This window comes from Lontra canadensis, unplaced genomic scaffold (genome assembly GCF_010015895.1).
Source record: "Lontra canadensis isolate GAN:19392208 unplaced genomic scaffold, GSC_riverotter_1.0 scaffold86, whole genome shotgun sequence".
NCBI classification, from domain to species: Eukaryota; Metazoa; Chordata; class Mammalia; order Carnivora; family Mustelidae; genus Lontra; species Lontra canadensis.
This window is the reverse complement of record NW_022631080.1, coordinates 139,212-156,593: the sequence shown is the minus strand read 5'-3', so window position 1 is coordinate 156,593 and position 17,382 is coordinate 139,212. Positions and strand designations below refer to the sequence as shown.

The following is a 17,382-nucleotide window of genomic DNA, read 5'->3' as shown; positions in this document are numbered from 1 at the left end:
TCTTTTGGCTTTTTTTGTTTCTAAACCAGTGATTGGCTATATTATATCAGAAAAGTCTGGCTAAATTGAGTTTGTCAATCTTATGAATCACTATTTTAACATAGTGACCATTGCTATTTGAATGAAGTGAAATATGTAATTAAATTTAACCATATTTTATTGAAGTATTGTTGACACACAATGTTACAAGAGTTTTAGGTGGACAACACAGTGATTAACTTTGATTTCTCTTAATAGAAAATGAATGCGGTGTTGGAAGATCACTACTATCGGAAGGCTGGTTAGCATCAATTTCCTAAGAGATACTTGACCACTATTTGTTCTGGCATGGCGCAGAGCACTCCACAGCTTGACATGCAGGTTCTTCATGACCTCCGACAGCGTTTCCCGGAGATTCCAGAGGGTGTTGTGTCTCAGTGCATGTTACAGGTAGATTACCCAGCAATGATAGTGATATTAAGCTACAGTTCTCCTTAAGTTTTCTTGTCTTTGTGGAGGGCAGTGGGAGGTATTTAGAGTAGGAATTCTCAGCCTTGGTGCTATTGACATTTTGGGCTGGGTTATCTTTGTTGTGGGGCCCTGCCGTGTACATTGTAGGCTGTTTAGCAGCATTCCTGGTCTCTACCACTAGATGCCAATAGCACTCTTGCAGTTGTGACAACCAAAAATGTTTCCACACATTACTAAATGTCTTATGGGAGGCAAAACCTACCCTACTGAGAACCACTGATTTAGAGGGGAAAAAAAGGCCTGTAGCAAAACAAAAACTGATTATGTTCAGATTCCACGTTTTATAGTTTTGGAGTTGGTTGATCAGTCCCCAAATTCTTAGATTTGAATTTTGAATCTCAGATTTATCATTATAACTTTTTGGCTGTACTTTTGAGCCAGTTTTTTAAAGTCTATAGAGTCCATTCCCTTTCTTACTGTTTTTCTAGTTAATAAAATGCTTACTAACAGGTAATTTTAAGTGTAAGGCCACTTTGTCTAGTTTAATCATATTTCTTTGATTTTGTTGTCTTATATTGAAATGTATCTTTAATATTGGATAGAATGTATTTTCCCATTCAAGGGACAAGAGAGAAACCGGCCTAATGCTCCCCTTGTTGAATTTTGCATCATCCTTCACAGGATCTCCATGTGTTTTGGGTTACAGCATTTCCCTGTTTGCTTCACTTTTGGTACAGTACTTTTGTCCACTGGACTTCCTCACACGTTGTCGGTTCGAATTCTGCCTTACTGCATCATATGCAGACTCTACCTTACTGCAGTGTGAGTGGCTCAGCTTATCACCTAAGCCTATATACTGCGGAGTTTAATTGCAAATAGAGACTCACAGAACAATTGTGGTAAAAGAGGTGCTTCCTAGCTCTTCTACTACGTTTAGGCCTTTGGGGTTACGGTTTTTGTATTACAGCTTGCTTTTGTTTTTTCCAACACACATTCCCACTGTGAATTTCCATTCTTTACTTTAGCCACATTTTGGTCTCTGGTAGAGCAAAGGTGCTTCCCAATGGAGTAAAACCAAGCATGAGTGAGGCTTTCAGTTAAAACCATTTCCTAGCAATCACCTTCCTTACCTGTCCTCACCACCTATCTCCCAACTCTTTGTTTTTTCAAATTTAATTTATCCTTTTATCACCTGTATTTTTTCATGGCTTAGTGTCTTTATCACACTAAACTGAAGGAATGAACTTCACTGAAGGAATGAACTTTAAATTCAGCTTAATGAACATTTATTGCTAATTGACATTGACTCAGGTCTTCCTCTTCCTTGTTCCTTTGGAATTAATAAGAGTCTGTTGGCACAGAGACTTACCTTTGAGTGGCACTGAAAAGTTTTGCTGTTTGCATTTAAAGACTCAGTAGTTGATATACAAGTTTTAAAGCCTCTCTCTCTGAGCTATCATCTCTCAGTTTAGGGTCACTTTTTAGGAGTATGATGCTTTTTTGCCTAGGTCTTTTCAAGAGTTTATATATGGTTTTTGTTTGTTTGTTTTAATTCTGACCTCTTACGGCACCTGGCTGGCTGGCTCAGTCCATAGAGCATCTAGCTCTTGATCTCAGTGTCATAAGTTCAATCCCCACATTGGACATGAAGCCTACTTTAAAAAAAAAAAAAGGAAAAGAAAGAAAAAATAATTCTCATCTCTTTATCCAACTAAGTAATTTTTATTTATTTGTATTTACTATTTGATAAATTTTGTATCCATTTTTTTTCTTTTGAAGGCATTCTGTAGGTTAAAGATCACATTTGAATCTGTTTTGGTGGTATTTAAAAATGATATTGTAAAGAAACCTTTTTAAAATTTTTTCTTCATAGGAAAACTTACTTACCTTGTCACTGTAGACATGCATTTGAATAGGCTGACAAATCAACTTTGTATCATTGTGAATTTGGGTCCTTTTGTGAGGATACTGTTCAGGCTCCCTAATTCACTATAGAAAACATGAAATTTCAGCAGCATTACTACAGTTGTCAAATAGTGAAGTATCCACGACTGGTTTAGGTTTCATATAAATGGGCTAATTTTTTTTAAAATTTTGTTTATTTATTTGACAGAGAGAGAGAGAGATCACAAGTAGGCAGAGTGGCAGGCAGAGAGAGAGGGGGAAGCAGGCTCAATCCCAAGATCCTGGGATCATGACCTGAGGCGAAGGCAGAGGCTTTAACCCACTGAGCAACCCAGGCGCTCCTAAAATGGGCTAATTTTTGTTCTCCTTTTAGTCCATTTGCAGACATACTTTGTTATCACTTTTCATATTCTTTTCTTTCAGATACCTGTCAGTGACATTTTCTAGTAGGCAATCAGTTTGAATCCTTTGGATCCAAATTTGCTTAATACTGAGCTTCTCATCTCTTGAGCACAGTGATTTTCAAACAGGATTTTTAAAAAGGCCATACTCTCGAGTTTTAATAATTTTCTTCTTTTTTAAAAAATAATTTTCTTCTTAAATTTCCACAATTACTTTTCTCTATGGCTCAGAATTTTAGTATCACAGCTATATATAAGGAAACAGATACAAGTTATGTATGGACTTTTGATGAAGCCAGTTCTTTAAATTTCTAAGAATTCATTTTGCAGAGGTTTGTTTAACTAAATCTTTGTTTACTTCATGAAGCTTTAATATAGTTATTTACTTTTGGCCTAACATCCTCTCCCTTGAAATTAGAGAGTTAGGAGACTGAGAATCTAGAACTGGCTCTCCTGTTAACTAGTTAAGTGCTTGTTCTCAAGCCATGTATCTCTTTCCTCATCTGTAAATGAGTTGATTTGGAATAGATGAACCCTAAAAGTTTCTGGCTCTAAAATTACAGCATTGTATGTTCTGTTTTAGGTTAACCTTATTTGCTTCTCAGCAGAAGTAAAAGTGTTTCCTTTCATTTTTGTATAAAATGTGCTTTTTCCTAAAATCAGTATGCAGTAGTAGGTATGTATGTGCATATTGTATATTTATGAACTACAGAGAAAGTCATAGAAATTGAGAAATTTTATTATTCCAAAGGCAATGGATAATAGTGTTTTAGGCTAATAAAATAGTTGAGAATTCTGTATTTTAATGGAAAACTACCTTATATTTTCAAATTAAAAAAAGACGAACCTCCTTCATTAGTTACATTATTGTCAGAATGTCCTAAATGTCACTTTGGTAATACCATCTTTGAGTGTGTGTATAGTGACTCAAAAAATTCATATCCTACAATGATTGTGAAAGTTGACCAAGCTACTTTTCAGTGGGTAGAAAATGTTGTGTCTGTGGGAGTGTGAATGAATTTCATTGAGGCAGTCGAGACTTGGTTTTCTGTTAAATAGCCTTAACTTTGGCAGTTCTGGAACCGTAGTTCAAAAATGTGTGCTTGTTTTTACTGATTTCTTTGGTTAGCTTCATCTTTATTAAGGATCGTTGAAGTTATATAGGGATAAATTTGGTGAAAAGAAAAGGCTGCTTTAGAATTTTTATTGTTTTGACTCTAGGAATTTTATTATAATTTTTCCCCTTTTGTGGTTCCAGTACCTTTCGAAAACTAAAGCATGACTATTTTCATGTTTTCTGGCTTTAAACTGGTGTGTTCTGAGCAGTTATGGTGAATCCAAGATTGGCCCAACATGTTAATTTGTTGAGAAACATCAGACCTAAAGTGAGTCCTGGATTTGGACTCAGACAACGTGGAGTTGAGTCACTGTGTTCATTAGTGGGTGCTTTCCATTTCTGTAGCAGTAGCGGGAGTACTAGTCATAGGAACTAAATGTCTGTGAAACAGTATGAATTGTTTGGGAGCTGTTTGTGCTTAAAATGCCATTCTCTACTTATTTTATGACAGTCGTATTTGCATAACCTGCAATGCTTGACTTCTTTTAGGATTTGTTCATTTTGTCATTGTTAATGTTACCACTTTTCTCCCGTAGAACAACAACAATCTTGAAGCCTGTTGCCGAGCCCTCTCCCAGGAGAGTAGCAAATACTTATATATGGAATACCACAGTCCAGATGACAACAGGATGAATAGAAATCGCCTTTTGCATATTAATCTGGGTATCCATTCTCCGAGCAGCTACCACCCAGGAGATGGGGCACAACTTAATGGGGGTCGAACACTGGTACATAGCTCAAGTGATGGACATATTGATCCACAGCATGCAGCGAGTAAACAGCTGATATGTTTAGTTCAGGAACCACACTCCGCTCCAGCTGTTGTGGCTGCTACTCCGAACTACAATCCATTTTTTATGAATGAACAGAACAGAAGTGCAGCTACTCCTCCCTCACAACCACCTCAGCAGCCATCTTCCATGCCCGCAGGAATGAATCCATCTGCTATGCAAGGGCCTTCACCGCCGCCACCTCCTTCGTACATGCACATACCTCGGTATAGTACAAATCCGATTACTGTTACAGTGTCCCAGAACCTCCCTTCTGGACAGACTGTACCAAGAGCTTTACAAATTCTTCCACAAATTCCAAGCAATCTCTATGGGTCTCCTGGTTCTATTTATATTAGACAGACATCTCAGAGTTCATCAGGAAGACAAACTCCTCAGACTACACCATGGCAGTCCTCACCACAGGGCCCAGTGCCTCATTATAGCCAACGTCCTTTACCTGTTTATCCACATCAACAGAACTATCAACCTTCTCAGTATTCTCCCAAACAACAGCAGATTCCTCAACCTGCTTACCATTCGCCACCTCCTTCTCAGTGTCCTTCACCCTTCAGCTCTCCACAGCATCAGGTGCAGCCTTCCCAGTTGGGCCACCCAAGTTCCCACGTCTTTATGCCCCCTAGTCCTTCAACTACTCCACCACATCCGTATCAACAAGGACCTCCCAGCTATCAGAAGCAGGGAAGCCATTCAGTAGCTTATCTCCCATACACAACATCTAGCTTACCTAAAGGATCCATGAAGAAGATAGAAATTACAGTAGAACCCTCTCAAAGACCTGGGACAGCAATGAACAGGAGTCCTTCACCTATCAGTAATCAACCATCTCCACGGAATCAGCACTCACTGTACACAGCCACCACACCACCTTCAAGTTCTCCTTCAAGAGGAATATCCAGTCAACCAAAACCTCCATTTAATGTTAATCCTGTGTATATTACGTATACACAGCCAACTGGACCTTCCTGTGCTCCGTCACCATCTCCTCGAGTAATACCAAACCCAACTACAGTTTTTAAAATTACTGTAGGTCGAGCGACGACTGAAAATCTTTTAAATTTAGTGGACCAAGAAGAACGTTCTGCAGCCCCAGAACCTATTCAGCCCATTTCAGTGGTACCAGGCTCTGGGGGAGAAAAGGGAAGCCATAAATACCAGAGGAGTTCTAGTTCTGGATCAGATGACTATGCCTATACACAAGGTAATTTTAGCCCTTTTATGAAATTTAATCTTTGTGGTGAGGTGGCTTTTTCAAAATAAATTTATATTAGCTGTTTAGTTTCTAGAATTGCTGTTCTTCTTCTCTTCGATCTCCCGTTGGATTTGTAGGTGTTTGCAATCTTTAGATAAGCTATCTAGCTGATCTCCCGCTACCTGAAGTAGTCTCAGCCTGCTACTTCTCCGCCATCTTGACTCCCTTCGCTGTTTAGTTTTAATGAAATGGTTAGTATTTATTAAATAGTTCACAGTAGTATTGCTACCAAGAATAGGCTGAGACAAAAATAGTGTCAGTGCTTCAGAGTTCTCTATAGGCTTTGTTTTAAAATTTGAAAATAGTGATCTAATAAGGCTGTTTTTAGGAAGAACATTCATTGGGACAAAAACATAGACAAGTGAAAGTGATACTGTCAAAAAACAAACTACAGAATTGGAGATTCATAATGGGTGGGCTAATGTTTATCAAGGTTAAGAAATTTGAATCTTTTCTAACGAGACTGGCCTAGAGGGTGTAATATTTATAAGTGATAATATTTATAAGTGGGATTGGTGATGAAGACTAATGTTGGATTAGTTAATAGTGGACCTAATTAAAGGGAGGACAGAATTTTTAAAAAGTCTATCCAGATTTCAAGGTATCTGAGAATTTAATATTCTTTCATTGTGTAAGAGGAGTAGTAATTATGATTATAGTTCGATATGTCTGGTATTGAACCTGTTTAAGAACCACACAGGTATAGTTAAAAAGACAATCTTAGGGAAATGAAGGTCAACAGAGCAAGACAGACATATGGTTGGTGTCATTTTGGCAGGAGTTCCAAGAGCCAAATTAAAGCCAAATAGCATTTGCAAGACACAAGAGTAAATGCCAACTCAGAATGGAGGACAGCGTTTCTTTTGAGTATTTTATGCACTAGCAGTGCATATAGAAATTTTCCAGTCACTTGTTCAATGTTACCCTCTGCAATGACTCTATCTGTAACACTATAGCCTTGCTGTTACATCAGCGAGCAAGGATGGAGAGGTTAGCAAAGCAGTTGAAACTTGAGAAAGAGGAGCTAGAGCGGTTGAAGGCTGAAGTGAACGGGATGGAGCATGACCTGATGCAGAGACGGCTCCGAAGGGTCAGCTGCACCACTGCAATCCCCACGGTAAGTCCTCTGTTGGCCTGTGTGGCCAGGAAGATGGGCGTGATGGCTGTCTGGGGCATGTGTTCTTCTTTGATGTTCTGTTCCTGACAGGGTCTTCCATTTTTTCAACAATGGATGAGAGACTTTTGCCTTCAGTTGTTCTCTTCAGAATAATTTGGTGCCTTTATTTCTTCTCACATGTGTGAATTCCATAGGTTCATCAGTATTTTCAAATGACTGACTTTCTAACAAAGGTATGGTGTCTCATTTACTATGAATTGCTCTCTGTCAAAATAGAGTAGTACACCCTCCCCAAGCATTTTATATTTTTTTCTCATCTGTTCATTTTATTCTTTTAAGTATATACTATACATATAAATTCCAAAGATTTAAAAGTTATTTTCTTAAGTACGTTGATTCAAATGCATTAGAACAGTGTCAGTATGAATCTGGGAAAGTGTGCACCATAGAGCATTATAAGGCAGAGCAATTTTGTTAAGTGTAAGTAAGGTAGGAACTAAGATAACCATACTGACAGCGGTCCTAATAGTAACTGCCCTAATGAAAAGATTTGGATAATATATTCTTAACATTTTAAGTACGGTTTATGAGTTCTAAAAAATGTTAAACTATTCAGAACGTTTTGAAACCAGTCTCCTAGAATCTTGTGACGGAAGTACAAGCTTTCTGTGATCTGACATTCATTCGTGCAGCAACTTGTTGAGTTCATGCATGTGGTCTGTATGTATGCACCAAGCTAGGTGCTTGGTACATATGTGCTAGCAAGAGAAATAGACCCGTGGGCAGATACTTAGAATTCGGTGTGGTAGGTGCTGGTAATGCTCACGGGTAATGAGAGGACTCATACGTCAACTGGTTTCTGTATGTACTCAGTGCACTTCTGCTGGAGTGCCCTTCTGAAGCTCTTCATGGCTAAGTCCTGTGTATGCTTCAGGGCTTCACCTTACTCTTTACTTTGTCCTTGGAGCCATTCCTTATTTTCCTGATCTCTTTCAGCGGAGAGTAATTTCTCAGCATTTACAGGTTTGGAGAAGAGCAGCATGTCTGCAGCTCTGCCTTCATAGATAGGTTTTTAATGGAAGGTCATGGCTTCAAAGGCAACCTGTGAACTCCTGAAGTCATGTGCAGTCTGGAAGCATGTCTCCAGTTTCTGGAGCTTCTGATTTTTGTTAAGGTTAATAGAATGGAGGGGAAGAGGGTGAGGACCCACTGGTCTATACAGTATAGTATTGCTGTAGAGGGAGAGAGGAAAGGGGAGGGCATTTTAGAAGGGAAAACAAAAGAGAGGGAAGGAACATAGAGGTAACAAAAGTGTGAAGTTAAGACAGAGACAGACTTTCAGGAGGCAGCAAATACAGGTCTTACACTTAAGCTGAGATTTCTGGTGTCCTAACAGGTAAATGTGCATCTGTCAATTGTGGTTTAGACCTTGAGGGTGAGGTGTTTGAACTTCATTCTGTTGGTAATGGGGAACCAGTGGAATTTTTCAGAAGGAAATTATTGATATTGATTATTGATAAAGAGGCATATTTAGTAATTTAATGAAATTTTTTCTAATACTGACGAAATTCCTAAGTATAGTCAGTAGTAGAATCAAGAAGGAGGGAGGGTTTTACTTAAAGCACTTAGAAAACTATAAAGCTCTCTTTAACTGAAAGGTAATAAATTTCTTAGTGTTTTCTCCACTTGAAATCTTAATTGAATTCTCTGATTGGGGGAGGTATTGAAGAACATAACCCACAGAGGAATCTCTCCTGGTGGTTGGGCACTTTGGAGTCTTTTAGGTACTAATGGAGCATGAGCAGATTTTGTTAACATAAAAGTCATTTCCCTAACATAACTAAATAAGTTTTGTTTAGTAACCTCTCGCTGTGTGGTAATTCCTGCTGAAATGAACCCTATTGGTTTATGTTGCTGTTTTGGAAAGTAGAGGACTGTCAAAGGTAACATAGGTTAGTGCTTCAAAAAAATCCAGATTTTAGATGAGCATTTTTATTGATGAGTTACTTAAAAAAAGAAAAAGAGTAGAATGAACCCCCTGTGTAGCCATCACCCAGCTTCAGAAATTGGTAGCCCATATTGCTGACAATATTTAAGAGATGAGAAATTTGTGTGATTGCCTTGTGTTTCTGCTGCCAGGCCTAGAGTAAAGTGAAGGACTATTAGCAGTGCATGGCTGAGGGACAATTCTACATGGAGGTTCAGACAGTGCCTCTCTATTAAGTGTGAATTTGACTCCTCCTCCTGCTACTCATATATCCTTGGAGAAGTAACTTTCTCTGCTTGTTTTCTTACCTGTAATATCTTCAAGTGCCCATCTCATGGGATTAAATAATATTATACATAATCAATTTATGTAATCCCCAACAAATAGTAAGTATTCTTACCAGTGTTGGTTGGACAACACTGGAAAATCCTATTTAAGATACACACACATACACACCCCTGAACCATTTTGCAAAATTTTGATTTAACTCCAGGAATATGCATAACGTATGTATATTATGTAGGAAATTAATCCAGAAGTAAAGCATTTTGTCAGAATTCCCTTTTGTTGAAAGAGGCTCATTTGAGTCACCATGACATCCTTGTAAAGACTGCCCATATAAGGGGCACCTGGGTGGCTCAGTCAGTTAAGCAGCTGAATTTTCCTTTCTGCTCAAGTCTTTATCTCAGGGTCATGGAATCAAGCTCCACATTGGGCTCCACGCTTACTGAGGAGTGTGCTGGAGATTATCTTTCTTCTTCTTCCTTGTCCCCTTCCCCCAGTCTCTCTCACTTGTGCTCTCTAAAATAAATAAATCTTTTTTTAAAGATTTTATTTATTTATTTGACAGAGAGAGAGAGAGAAATCACAAGTAGGCAGAGAGGCAGGCAGAGAGAGTGTGAGATGCAGGCTCCCCGCTGAGCAGAGAGCCTGAGGCTCTCTGCTCAGGACCCTGGGATCATGACCTGAGCTAAAGGCAGAGGCTTAACCCACTGAGCCACCCAGGTGCCCCCCAAAATAAATAAATCTTAAAAAAAGAAGTGCTCACATAGGCTCTGGAGGCAGAATAGTTCTGGCAATCACTGACTATATCTAAGTTATCTGCATTCGATTTTCCCTATCTATAAAAGGGATTTTCCCTATCTATAAAAATTAACAGAATTCTGTTAAATATATTTTAATATTGTTGTCAAGATAAGATAAAAACAATATATGTAAAGTGCCTGGCATGGAGTTAGGTGCTCAGTAAAATGGCTGTCTTTATCTTTGTCCCACTCACGTGTAGGATTATGTGATAGAGAATGGACTATTTTTTTTGCTACTAAGCACATATTTCTACCTTCAGGTTTTAACATTTCTTTATCAAGCAGTGTATTAAGAAATGTGCATGCCTCAGGAAGCTGAAATGCACATTTGTTGCCAGCTGTAGAAGCTCAGAGCACCAGTGCAGTAATCTAAGGAGGGCAGAAGTGGAAGATCGCCCTAATCTGCCGTTTGCAAAGCACTGTTAAGTGCTGTCGAAGAGGTTATCTCATAAAGAGATCTTTATGTGAAAGGATAAATGTGTGTCTGTGAACCAATACGTGTTTGTGTGAGAGAGAGAAAAGATCATGTAAATTGACATTAAGTCAGAAATGTTGGCCAGTTTAAGGATATTAAGTACTTTCAGTGTTTTGAGATAGAAATGTTAGCTTTTTGCTGATAGGGTTCAAAGATGAGACAGTTTCATGGTGGAGAGGGAAATTTAAGTTACACCTTGAAAGATAAATAAGGTTGGATTAAGGCGAGAGATGCCATTTACCCCCTCAGTCAAGTTTTTCCTGTCATTTGTCTTGTTCTAAATGGGTTTCTGGAATAACTGATGTTTGTTAGTCTCAGATGCATAATTAGGGCCAAGCCACTGATCAACAGTGATCTTCGACTGGGTCTCTGTGATACAACTTCTTCAAGTGCTCAGTTGACTTAAGGTAGTTTTGCCACCTTTTGGAAAAAGCTTAAGAGTTTTTCACTTTGAAATGTCAGCTCTTTTACAAACAGCTCTAAGTTACAGCCAATCTTGAAACCCCTCCTCCCTGAAAAGACAGTGTATTTTTTGGCGAATGGTACTGACTTTTCAGATTTTTTTTAACCTTGGTTTAATCAGAAACTATGAAAAAGGACGTTAAGAATCTTAAAGGTATACCATTCTTTTAGTGAATTGGAGTGGTTCTCTTGTCTTTGGAAATGACTTTGTTGAGTAGATCTCTTGTTATAAGCAAATGTGCTGAAGCCTCTAGACTATATATAAAGTGTATTACAGTACTTCCATACTTAGTTATGGAGCTTCACTCTTTATGACCACTGTGGCCAAACCTCCCCCCTCCATACATAGGAAGAAGCAACTCCTTTAGGTCCTGAATTTTTCCGTTATGATTCTACAAAGAATGAGTTCCTTTACATATTCCTAGGAAGACAATAGCCGTCTTTGAAACCCCTGGACAAGTGCTTTATTTTTAGTATAAATGCTCAGGTATATTTTAAACCCTTTTAATGTTGCCTGGTAGACAAGGTGTAAGCATTTTACTTGGTAATTTCCCATACTTTTGCAGATAGGGAAAAAGAAAGCAATCCCTAATAAATAGTTATAAATGACTTTTGTGTTCTCATAGCATTCTAAGCAATTGTAGCTCTTACTGTATTCTATCACATATTTTAAATGTTTCATACTTAGTAATGCAAGGGGCAGTCCCATTTATTCTGATCACATGTCCTAACAGCATAAGAGCTTGCATTATTGTGAATTAAGAACCTTTTTACTCCTTTCTCTTTGCTCTTATACTAACATAGTTTGTAGAAAAATAAAGGTTTTTAATGGAAGAGGATTTTATTCTGTCACAGCAGATATTTATCTTTTACTTCATGTAGTTGAAAGCACATTAGTAACTAACTGAGTTAATATCTGGGCTGTGCTGAAAGCTTCAGTATCCCTGCCTCTGGAATTCAGACTCGAATTTTGTTTGTTACTGTGTGTGTGTGTGTGTGTGTGTGTGTAAAAATAGTAAATCTAGAAGGTCCGGGGATGTAAAGACTTCCAAAAAACTTTATTTAACTGAAGAAGAGTGCATTCTGTACATTTCAATGTCTCATGTGTGCCCCTCAAAGGCCGAAGAATAGGAAACAAATATGGAGGAAGTCAAGAAGGAGGAAACAAATATGGAGGAAGAATGGGATCCATTTGTTTGTGAAATTTTCATGTAATAGATTGTTTGATGTAAATCCTGGTTTTACCAGTCATTGTGTTTTATAACCTTGGGAAAATTATATGCACTGTGGGTGCATCAGCTTCCTCATGTATAAATTAGCAATGATATTAGTACTTGCCTGAAAGATATTTTGAGGAAGGAATGAGACCTCTGGTAAACACAGTGCCTGATACTTAGTATTGTTGTTTTTTCAAGCCTGGACAGCACTAAAATCATGGTCATTGCTTGTTTTACAGATTGATTCTCATAGTTTCCCTTACCATGAAAGCATAGAAGTAAATTATTTTTAGTGCTCTGTGATTAAAATGGTATTTTGTATGATAAAACATAGTCTAGTACTGTAGTTTTGTGTTTATGTGGCCATACCGATGTCCCCATTTTACCTGACTGTTCCTTTAAATGTTTAGGACTTCTTAACATGCCCTCTTATGGACTAAGGCCATATTGTTGGTAATGACCAATCAGAACTATTAATATGAATAGCAGTTCTTAAATGTTGGGCTTGATAATGACTTTCCCACAATTGCTATTTTGGGTCCTTTCTTACTAGCCTGAGGAAATGACAAGATTGAGAAGCATGAACAGACAACTCCAGATAAATGTTGACTGTACACTGAAAGAAGTTGACCTCCTTCAATCTAGAGGTATAGACTTGATTATTTGGTAAACCATAAGTAATAGTGTGTTTTAAGCTGCTAAATAGCCATCATTTTTGGTTTTACAGATTTAAGAGATAGTTTTTATCCATTATAATTCTACTCAAGAGATCCTTCCACCCCATGGTCATAGATTTGGGGGATCAAAAACAGTTTTACTTTGGCAATTCCGTCATTAAATTCTTGTCATTTAGACTGCTCTAAGTGGTTACTCCGCATTTTTCTTGTTCTAGTCATTTACTGTGAATATTTTGTATTGATGAGTCTTAATTATAAAACTTCCTAGAGTGATGTTATGGTAATCATCAGAAGTATCTGTTAAAATAGGGAATCACATATCAGAATACCAGATTTCTCACTTTTAAAGTAAATTCCATATGCCATTTTTATATATCTATCACATGAAAACATCCAGCTGTATCTCAGACTTTTTGGAGTATTTTTTGGCTTTTTTGTGTTTTTGTTTTGTTTTGTTTTGGCTCTCTTATAGACTTGTACTACAGTAGAAGCTCTCTTAGCTTTCACTTACCAAGCTCAGTAGGTTAGAGATGTTCTTTATTTCCCTCTGTACAGTACTCCGACGCTGTCCTCAGCTGCTGCACACTGCTGACTAGGGACCCCGTACTGGCATGTTCAAGTACTGTCACTCCTAGGGGTTGAATGGTCCGCTCAGTGAGAGTTTGTTGTACCTGTTCCCTAACTTGCACATGCCAGTTACTCTGCTTCTGTAATTTAATATTTATTAATCTGACAAGAATGCAGGAGGAGCTGTTCTTTCTACAAAAAAAAACCCCAAAGGCCAATTACTTTAAAAACAACAACAAAAAGGCACAGTTGGGGGGTGGTCTGAGCAAAGGGTTCAGGGGATAAATCACAAAAATCTAAGAGGATTCTGTTTTCTTACTCAAAACAATACAAAATTGTAGAACTTTAGGGTTCAGAAAACTAGCTTGCTGGTTCTTTTTGTAGCTGTAGTCAAGTGTAGTCACGCCCATTTGTTCACATATTGTCTGGGGCTGCTTTTGTGCTTCACCAGCACCATTGGGGGCTTGCAGCAGATTGAATTACAGGTCCACACGCCGTGAAATGCTGATTTTCTGCAACTTTACATAAGAAAAAGTTTCCCACTTCCTCTGTAACTCATCATGGATGTTTATGTAAGAAAGACAGTGTAGAACGTCAGTGGACACGTAGTGAAAAAAAAAAGTCTTCGTCCAGCTTTGGAGTTGACAAGTAATTTTTCTTAAAAGGTCTGTTTCAATCAGCCTCTCTATTACCACCACTTATTGTTTTCAATTATGGCAGCTAAGGGAGCTTCTGCTCTATTTTGAGAGTATATAATAAATCTCGACTAAAAATGGCAATGGGCTAACTTTAATAGTAGAAGCCTGGGACCCTAAAAGATACCCAACAATCTGAAAGAAGCAAATTTGAATATGAAAATTGAGCAGCCTGGGCATTTCACAAAGTAGTCCCTTCACAGACTCGTAGCTTGAAGCAGTGGAGCTCTGCGCTATATCCAGGTGATACAGATTATTGTTAGTGTATTGGGAGACTGCATCAGTTTTTGCTTGCGTGCTTTTTAAAGCACAACACACAAACAACCAGTTAGAGTATTTATAGTAGCCTTAGGAGATCTAGAAATTAAAACATCAGCTGTAACTTAAGTAATCGAAAAAATACATATGCAACATCTTAGAGTATTGTGGCTTTCATTATCTTCCAAATGGTTAAAAGCATTTGTAATAGGACCTGGACAGGAATCACTATTAAAGTTTTATAAGCAAAGAGCTGTGTTTTTGGTCTCCATTGGGCAACAAAGAGCTCTTTTTGGTGCTTAAGTATTTCTAAATCTCCTTTCATAAGGGGTCCAAATATGTCCATTTTATACTGAATTCTACTCTTCCACACTCTGGAAAAATTTTATACTGAATGCCAATGTGAATTTGAAGTGAGAGAGTGGATCTAGATGCAGATCATTATTTGGATTGCTGAAATGCAGGTTTATTGTTGGTTTTGGTGAGGGAAACTTTGGGGGGAATAATGTCTAGAAATCAAAACATCTAATATATTTGAACTGTTAGTAAGCATGCGTAGTTACAATGCTTAATTGGAATTGTGCAGAACAAGCCAGTTACAGTGATGGGTTCACAGAAGTGAAGGTAGGACCTAAAGTTGCCACTGTATCAGAATCCACCTTGGAGCCGTCATGGCAGGAGTTTGGACTGAAATCGGCACAAGGCCAGGGAGTGAACTTTTTAAGAGAGTTGAAAATTTTGTGGCAAGATAAAACTCTCAGGGATCATTGTATTTATTATTCTGAAATTGGCACCTTATCATCTTTGTTAAATCTGTAGACCACATTCAGTATTCTCCATTTCTTGAAATCTCTGAGCTGCTGCTATTATGACTTCATTCGTCTTTGTAAATTTGTATGTTTTACTTCTTCCACTGTTAAATTCATAATGCATAACTTTTTAAGGTAAATTATGAATGAGATGAAGGAAACACTAGAAAATAGTTTAGCCTTTCTTTAATTTCTCTTACTCATTTACCTACCTAAGTGTGCCCCATACATAATCCTGCTGAAAGAGACTAGCTTTGCAGTTAGAAAAATATTCCTTCAAGTGATAGTTTATAGACCAACACTGATGTGGTAGTTTGCTTGCAGTCTTTTCTGACAGTGATCAAGAAAACCATTTTTAGTGGGAAGGTGATAGGAGTTTTAAAACCCTAGAACACAGTTTCCCATTTTAGCTATTTTATTTCTATACATTTTTAAACAAAAAAGTCAAATAGGAGAAAGCTTTAAATGCATGGTGATTTTATTTTCTTTATAGGAAACTTTGATCCAAAAGCCATGAATAATTTTTATGACAACATAGAACCTGGCCCAGTTGTACCACCCAAGCCATCTAAAAAAGGTGAGTAGGGAAATGCCATAAACATCATAGAAATAAATATTAGAATTCTTTGAGAGTTCACCTCTTTAGCTGAAGAAATTTCTATTAGAGATGCTAACTTGTTCAGCATAAAAAAATTAACCATATTGATACTACTGTGCCCATACTTTAAAAAGCACCAGAATTAGTAATTCCTGGAGTTACTGTCATAGGTAATTAAATGGGATATACAATTTAATCTTTTAAAAAGAACTTAAAGAATATATTATATAGCAAACATTAGAATTTCTTACTTCTATAATAACTGTAATCCTAAAAGATAATTCTTATAAAATCATGAGAACATTAAAGGTCTTATGTTAGAATGTTAAATTGTATCTGTAGTAGATCTGAGACTAGCAGGTTGCAGAAGAATCCTTGTGTGCCCAACAAGTGAACATAATAACTATATAGGGACTAGGTGTTTTTTCATGAAGGTCAAAATAAATCCCCTGTAACCAAGATTTGGAGGAATCACTTTTGGATCTGTTCTCTTTTACATTTATGTATCAGTGTTTAATTGGCATTTCAGTATCTTAAAAAATTAACTTGAATTAAGTTTACATCTTGAGTCATTGGATTTAGGTAAATTTTTTCTGTCCCATTCTTACTTAAGGCTCATGTTCTTTTGTATAGTTCTCAAGACTGAGCTGAAGTATGCATTTCATATCTTAATCCATTTTGCTTTAAGCAATTTAAGGGTGAAACAAGTTAAAATCTTGTCAGAGTTTCTACTTCTTAGGTAAGATATAAATTCCGTCACCTAAATTTTAGTTGAACAGTTTCCTGTGTATTTTAAGTATTTAATTTATAGGTTGCAGTGCAGTCATACTACCACCATAGATGTTTAATCAGATCTGTGTTTAAAATAGTGTGATTCCTAAAAATACAAGAAAGAATCTTAGTGGATGACTTCCAAGTATTAGATTTGGCACTATGGCAACATTATATGCCGTTTCAAGCTGAAAGTCACAGAGTTATGTATCATTGACCACTTTAACCATTTGGATTAATAATACATGGGGCTTGGGGCACCTGGGTGGCTCAGTGGGTTAAGCCTCTGCCTTCTGCTCAGGTCATGATTTCAGGGTCCTGGGCTCGAGCCCCGCATTGGGCTCTGTGCTCAGCAGGGAGCCTGCTTCCCCCTCTCTCTCTGCCTGCCTCTGTGCCTGCTTGTGATCTCTCTCTGTCAAATAAAAAAAAATAATACATGGGGTTTTAAACTTGATGTTGCCTGAATGTCTACTAAAGAAGTATTTCCTATTACTAACCCAACAGATAATTGATTCAAGGGCTGTTATAAAAGAATCACCCTGTTTAGGGGAGTATGTTGAAAAGTTGTTAATCTGGGGATAGACGACCCAGTTGATGAGCAGACAGTGTGTCCACCATGAGCCATCTCATTAGCATAAACTCTCAGGTATGGTCCAAAGGGCCCACTGTAAATAAGAGACAACTCCAGTCATTTGGGAAATTTTCAAGATTTTAGTGGTTATCTCCTAGGAATTAGGGATTAAAACTC

At 37.6% G+C, this 17,382-nt stretch overlaps 1 protein-coding gene across 2 annotated transcripts in view; it reads left to right on the top strand.

Moving 5' to 3' along the window:
* TAB3 (TGF-beta activated kinase 1 (MAP3K7) binding protein 3) overlaps nt 1–17,382 on the top strand; it is a 55,178-nt gene that overhangs the window by 26,923 nt on the left and 10,873 nt on the right. For both annotated transcript variants that reach the window (XM_032883120.1, XM_032883121.1), the window contains exons 4-8: nt 238–429; nt 4,410–5,865; nt 6,873–7,033; nt 12,813–12,906; nt 15,759–15,842. In XM_032883120.1, the coding sequence (XP_032739011.1) occupies nt 328–429; nt 4,410–5,865; nt 6,873–7,033; nt 12,813–12,906; nt 15,759–15,842 (1,897 nt within the window). In that variant the 5' untranslated portion in view covers nt 238–327. The remainder of the gene's footprint in view (nt 1–237; nt 430–4,409; nt 5,866–6,872; nt 7,034–12,812; nt 12,907–15,758; nt 15,843–17,382) is intronic.